The sequence below is a fragment of the Aplysia californica genome, unplaced genomic scaffold (genome assembly GCF_000002075.1).
Source record: "Aplysia californica isolate F4 #8 unplaced genomic scaffold, AplCal3.0 scaffold00361, whole genome shotgun sequence".
Taxonomy (NCBI): Eukaryota; Metazoa; Mollusca; class Gastropoda; order Aplysiida; family Aplysiidae; genus Aplysia; species Aplysia californica.
The window spans coordinates 721173-727492 of NW_004797631.1; the positions used below are offsets into that span (position 1 = coordinate 721173).

Genomic DNA, 6320 nt, shown 5'->3' on the forward strand with positions numbered 1-6320 from the left:
TCTGTGTCTGTGTGTGTGTGTGATTGTGCGTGTGTGCGCGTGCTGTTGTAAGTGTCTACGTGTACGTGCGTGTGTTTATGTGTTTGTATGTGTGTTGTGTGTGTGTGTGTGTGTGTGTGTGTGTGTGTGTGTGTGTGTGTGTGTGCGTGCGCGGCGTGCGTGTATGTGTCTACGTGTATGTGCAAGTGTCTATGTGTTTGTTTGTGTGTTCCCATACAGTGAGTACAGCGAACTGGCAGTTGGCATAATCGGCGCGTGCTTCAAGAAGCACGAGGGCTACACCCACGACCTGCTCAAGCGTGTCATGGAGAACTGGAGCAACTACACGTGCACGGAGATGGCGCTACTGGCGGGCAACAGGGAGTTCCTGGCACATTCTGCCTGCCAGTCCCTGGCTGAGATCGCCTGGAGTAAACCCTTCGAGCAGACGCTTCCACTGTGGAAGGTTAGTGGCTTCTGTTTCTTCAAGTAAAAGCTAACTTGAGAGAAGGTAAGTGGCCTCTGAACCCCCCCCCCCTTTGTTACATTGTAGACACATCATTCTGTGAAATAGAAAAAAACGCAATTTTTTTTGGCCTTTGGGTAATTTTATCATTTATATTTGTGTCACAACGCGGTAAAATCAGACTCTCGTGAATTTTTGGTAATGTGGCGTTTTTGTTATTATCTAAATGCCTATTTATTTGCAGTACTTTCAAGAATAAAATACTCGTCTATCTTGAATAGAAGTCGAGATATTTGAGATTGAAGGAGGTGGGGGTCACCAGGTTTCAGTGGTAAAATTACCGAGAAAATGGCCGTCAAAGTTAGGTAACTTTAAAAGCCTGAGAGTCGTTGAAAACTGAAAAATTACTTATCTTGTGCCATTAATCAACATTTTCCTGTCTATTCACACAGAAATGTGTTTTACATGGACATTAAAGATGTTGAGCCAAAAAAAAATTCTTTTAATCGATAAATATTGCCAAAATGGCGGAAAATGGCCCATTTCTTCAATTTCATTATTTTGACGAGCGCCCGATTTCGCCACAATGCCTCACGTTTCTGTTATTGGGTTCAGTACTTTTTATCTCCGTTTTAAAAACACACTATTTCTGAGTAGACTTTGCCAAAAAACGTTCATCAAAGGCACAAAAATGCAAATTGGCAGTTTTCAAGAATGCTCAAGCTCTGGGGGTCACAAAATTTGGCAGCCATAAACATTTTTCGTTACGTTTACCTTTGACGACAGGCGACCGACATTTTCTTTAATCGAATATATCTCAACTGCTAGTCAAGTGAGATGGTCATTTTTTTTTCAAAGGCTAGACAAATGAACAACCTTTAAGATGATACCAATACTTCCACATATTCACAATTTGACGAGCATCTAATTCTACCGGATCATGCCACATTTGTGTCGCAAAGCGGTAGAATCAAGCCCTCGTCAATTTTGGGGCATGTCAAGTTATTGTTATCATCTTAAAGGTTGTTTATTCGTCTATCTTTCCATGAAAAAGAAAAAAACCCCACTTATCTGTCTTGAATAAATGTCTAGATACTTGGACTGAGGCTTCAGAGGTAAGATTAGCGAGAAAATGAACGCCAATTTTTGGTGTCCTCCAAAGCCTAAAGCCCTTGGAAACTGAAAATGTAAGTTTTTGAGGATTTTAATCAAAAAATTTCATCAAAATCCACACAGAAATGTTATTTTTAATAGATACACAGGATGATGAGCCAAAAAAAAAAATTGAAAAAAATTTCCGAACCGGCAGAAAAATGCTGGTATCTTCAGTTGTATTTTTTTGACCGGCGTTTGATTTCACCACCACGATGCCTCAAATTTTGCCCCCCTCCTTCACCAGTGCATCCTCGCCATGTTGTTCCCTCCCCTGATCTGGTCCAGTCTGCGGAGAGCTGCTCAGGGCAAAAAAACAAAGGGTGTGGGGAGCCGAGGACACACCGCACCCTGCATGAACAACAGTTTGGAACACGACAACATCAACTTGGTAACATTGCTTTATTTTTATGCAGGTGTTTTGCACTTCTGCCTTATGTATCTAACGGTATAGGGAGAGAGTAAGTAAGTAAGTAAGTAAGTAAGTAAGTTTTTGCCCCCCCCCTCCCCTTGGACACAGTACTACAAATAATACATAGAATTTTGCTACCCCACAATTCTAAAGTTATATCTGCTCTGTACTTAGTCTTGAGAAATGTGACGTTGAAAATTTTAAGCTTCTCGACTTTTCACGCTTTTTCGAATGCAAGTCTTTGAATGTCTTGATTGCGACTCCGAACAACCTTACACTTTTGATAAAGCAGGTAAAACATTTGGGGTTTCTGACCTCATGGAAAAAATGTCAGCTAGAACTTGGTAATTCTCTGGTAGCGATTTTAATAGCGCAAATTCTCGTTTAACGGCAAGCTCTATGCACTTTAAAATCTATATTATTACCCAAGCAGACCTGGTGGCACACTGAAACAATCCCAGCTTTCAGAAAGCAAACAGCGCAGACTGCCATTTTATAGGCGCTAAAACACAAACGTATTGACAATAGATGTATCTTTCGCTGTCTATGGCCGGTTCCCATTCCCTCTTGCATGAAATGAGGAAAATCTGTGTAAAATGTCTTTCCCCAAGGACACAAAATCGGACATGAGGCTTGAACCCCTGAACCTGCAACCTCACGATTATGAGTCCGGTAGCCTAACCGTCAGTCTTGTTGTATGTTCGTTTGTTTTTTTAGTTTGTTTGTTTGTTTATTTGTATATTTGTTTAGGGATTTTTGTTTAAGCTTGAGTAGAACCACAAATGAAGAGACACTGAGCAACACCCTCTACACGCCCATTTCCACCACCACCACCATCCCCACAACCACCACGACTACCACAATTATCAACATTCCCATCCCCACCATCACCATCACCACAACCATAGCCACCACCACCACAATCATCAACATCACCACCACCACCATCACCGCCATCACAACCACAACCAGAACCACCACAATCATCATCATCCCCAGCACAACCATCACCACCATCACAACCACAACCAGAACCACCACAACCACAAACATCATCATCACCACCACCACCATCACCACCACCAACAACAATAACACCACAATCATCACAACATGATCATCAAGACCATCACCACAACCACAACCACCACCACCACAATCATCAAGGCTATCACCACAACCACAATCATCAACATCACTATCACCACGATCGCCACAAGCACCACCATCTCAATCATCAACATCACCACCATCACCATCACCACCATGATCATCAGCATCACCACCACCACGATCACCACAACCACAACCACAACAACCACCACCACAATCAACACCACCACAACCACCACCATCACAATCATCAACATCACCACCACCACCATCAGCACAAACACAACAACCACAACAATCAGAACCACCACAACGTTTTGACGTGTTTTTCAGACGGAGACCAGAACTGCTAACACCGACAACCAAGATCTATCACCCAATTCTCCGCCAGACGGCATCGAAACGCAGTAAGGATTAGTTATAGTGTCAGTTTTACGGCCCCTACAACACAAATAGGTTACATTGGTGCTGAAGATAAGAGATGCTACTAGACAGTAAAGTAATATAAAAATTAAAGAGACAGTAACTACAATGACGGTAGATGTTTGATAGAAAGGAGGCATAAACCACACCAGAGCATCTGCCAACCACAGATAGTAAGAATGTTGAAATAATCCAGCCTCATATATATTAATCATTCTGTGAAATGTTTTAACTTCAACAATTCCGACTTTACAAAGTAACACCAAACTGTGCTGTGAACTAACATGGAAACATCTTGAAGCCCGCGCGCTCATATTCCCTTATTTTAGGAGTGTCTCCTCCTCCTCCTCCTCCTCCCATGCAGTGCCGCACATGCATACACAAACACACATACACAAACATAAACACAAACACACACACACACACATACACACACACATCAGCACACACTCACACCCAGTTGGTGACATACAGTCAAACATGCTCAGAAGGCAGACCCAAGCAACAAGACAGACTGTGTCCCTTGAGCATTCATTTGGTTGTTGGTTTCTTTTTTACATAAGGCTGCTCTGGATGCCTCGTAAGTAAGTGAATGTGTTCTTAGTTTTAGTAAGAGTTTTACCGCACTTGCAACAACAGCCATATAAGTGCCGAAGCTTAGAGGTGTTACAAGAGGATAACAAACGCAAAAGAGAAGAGGTAAGAGAAGGACAATAGATGTTCGGTAGGAAAAAAAAAGCAAACCACTCCACAGCACCCGCCAACCACCCACATTTTTAAAGCCTGTATCAACACTAGTATGCAGTCCATGATCGCCCATGCCAGTCAGCAAGGCAAGGTCCCGGATGATTATCAACGCTAGTAAGTAATTGGTGAGTAACCATTTTCCCTTTACCTCTGAAAAATTGATTGTCTTCCTTTTAAAAAAGTTTTTTTTTAATGAGATTATTTACGAGGCTGCCCTCCAACCCTGGCTGTCAGATTCAACCCGGGTGAGAGGGATACAGCATCCCAGCAGAAAGACAGTGATAGTCCATAAATATTTATCCCAATCAAATTTTGATATCCTGCCTGCGACAGCAAAAGACATGACTGCTCGGCACACACACACACACACACACACACACACACACACACACACACACACACACTCACACACGCACACACAACACACACATACACACACACAAACACACACACCCTTGTTGTGAATGTATCATAGCCATAGAGTACTGAGGGCATTGTAAAAACTGGACTAAAAATTTGAAACACAGGTTTAAATGTTGAACGTTTATGTGCTGTGCAGAAACGTCCCTGAAGACTACAAGCATGACCGTGGTGTGCTCAAGACTCTAACACTGCTCTATTCCTGTCCAAAGGTCAAGCTATCTATGGACGTGGTAAGTACGGAATAAGATTTTTTTTCTTAGTTTTTTAGCAAGACTGTTATGGCACTTACTACACAATAGGATCATATAAGTGCTGAAGATTAGAGGTGTTAGAGGAGAGTAACAAACACAACAAAGAAGGAGGAGAGATCAGGACCATAGATTGTTGACATGAAAGAAGAAGCAAACCAACCGTCAGTGTAAGTCCTGTTTCCTTTGTCACTGAAACAGCCTGGTAGACTGAGAGTTTTGACGCACAAGAAATGTCAAGCAAGTGTCGGTGAAATGGGGGTTTAGATGGCTGCTCACTGGGTAGAGTCCTTGAGCAAGACACGACAGACAACACTTTTTCAAAAACACAGGGCGCTGCACACATGCGACTAGCAATAGCGTATCATAAAAGCATTGTTCTGCACTGGTGTAATATAGAGTTTGGGGTATTCTTTGTATGTATTTAATTTTTATGTGTTTAAATATATGTTCGTTTATGTATGTTTGCCTTTTTAACTCAAATTTGTAAGATCTCTGCCTTCTGAGCACTCAGGTGACATATGTTTGCAGAGAGTTTCCCTTAAGAAACGTAATGTTGACCGGGAGTGTCCCTTAAGTTACATATCTTCAATGAGTGTCCCTTAAGTAGCGTATGTTCACTATGTTCACTGAGTGACCCTTAAGTAGTGTATGTTCATTGAGTGACCCTTAAGTAGCATATGTTTACTATGTTCACTGAGAGTGCCCTTTAAGTATGTTTACTGAGAGTGATGTTTTCTGAGAGTGTTCTTCACTGAGGGTCCCCTAAGTAGCGGATGTTTACTTAGAGTGTCCCTTAAGTAACGTATCTTTACTGAGAGTGTCCCTAAATGTAATGTTTGCTGAGAGTGTCGCTAAAGTAACGTAATGTTTACTGAGAGTCCCTAAAGTAGTATTGTGTTTGCTGAGAGTATCCTTTAAGTAACGTAATGTTTACTGTGAGTGTCCCTAAAACTATCTTTACTGAGAAAGTCCCTTATGCAGCGCACCTTCAGGGAATGTCCCTTAAGTAACGTAATGTTTACTGAGAGTGTCCCTAAGCCTTAAAGTAACTATCTTTGCTGAGAAAGTCCCTTAAGTAACGTATCTTCACGGAGTGTCCCTTAAGTTCCTTGACAGTTTCCCTTAATGACAGTGTCCCTTGTGACGTATTTTTCAGCTCTTCTACCTCGTGTTCCAAGGGATGTACAGCTACTTACTGGTCGTTAGGTTGGACGAGGAGTTCCATTGTCTAGAGGTCGTACCCTACCTGTGGGGCCTCTGCCACATTTTGGGGATGATCAGAGAGGTGTGTGTTGTTCACCAGCGCTCCAGCGCCCCTACTAATCACACAAACGCACGCGCGTACACACACACA

At 42.3% G+C, this 6320-nt stretch overlaps 1 protein-coding gene across 1 annotated transcript in view; it reads left to right on the forward strand.

Annotated features, from left to right (window-relative positions):
• LOC101848446 (transient receptor potential cation channel subfamily M member-like 2) overlaps positions 1–6320 on the forward strand; it is a gene marked incomplete in the record, with an annotated part of 82665 nt that overhangs the window by 37445 nt on the left and 38900 nt on the right. Inside the window, 5 exon segments of the mRNA XM_013085273.2 lie at positions 220–445; positions 1845–1988; positions 3456–3529; positions 4852–4945; positions 6123–6251. Of these exon segments, the coding sequence (XP_012940727.1) occupies positions 220–445; positions 1845–1988; positions 3456–3529; positions 4852–4945; positions 6123–6251 (667 nt within the window).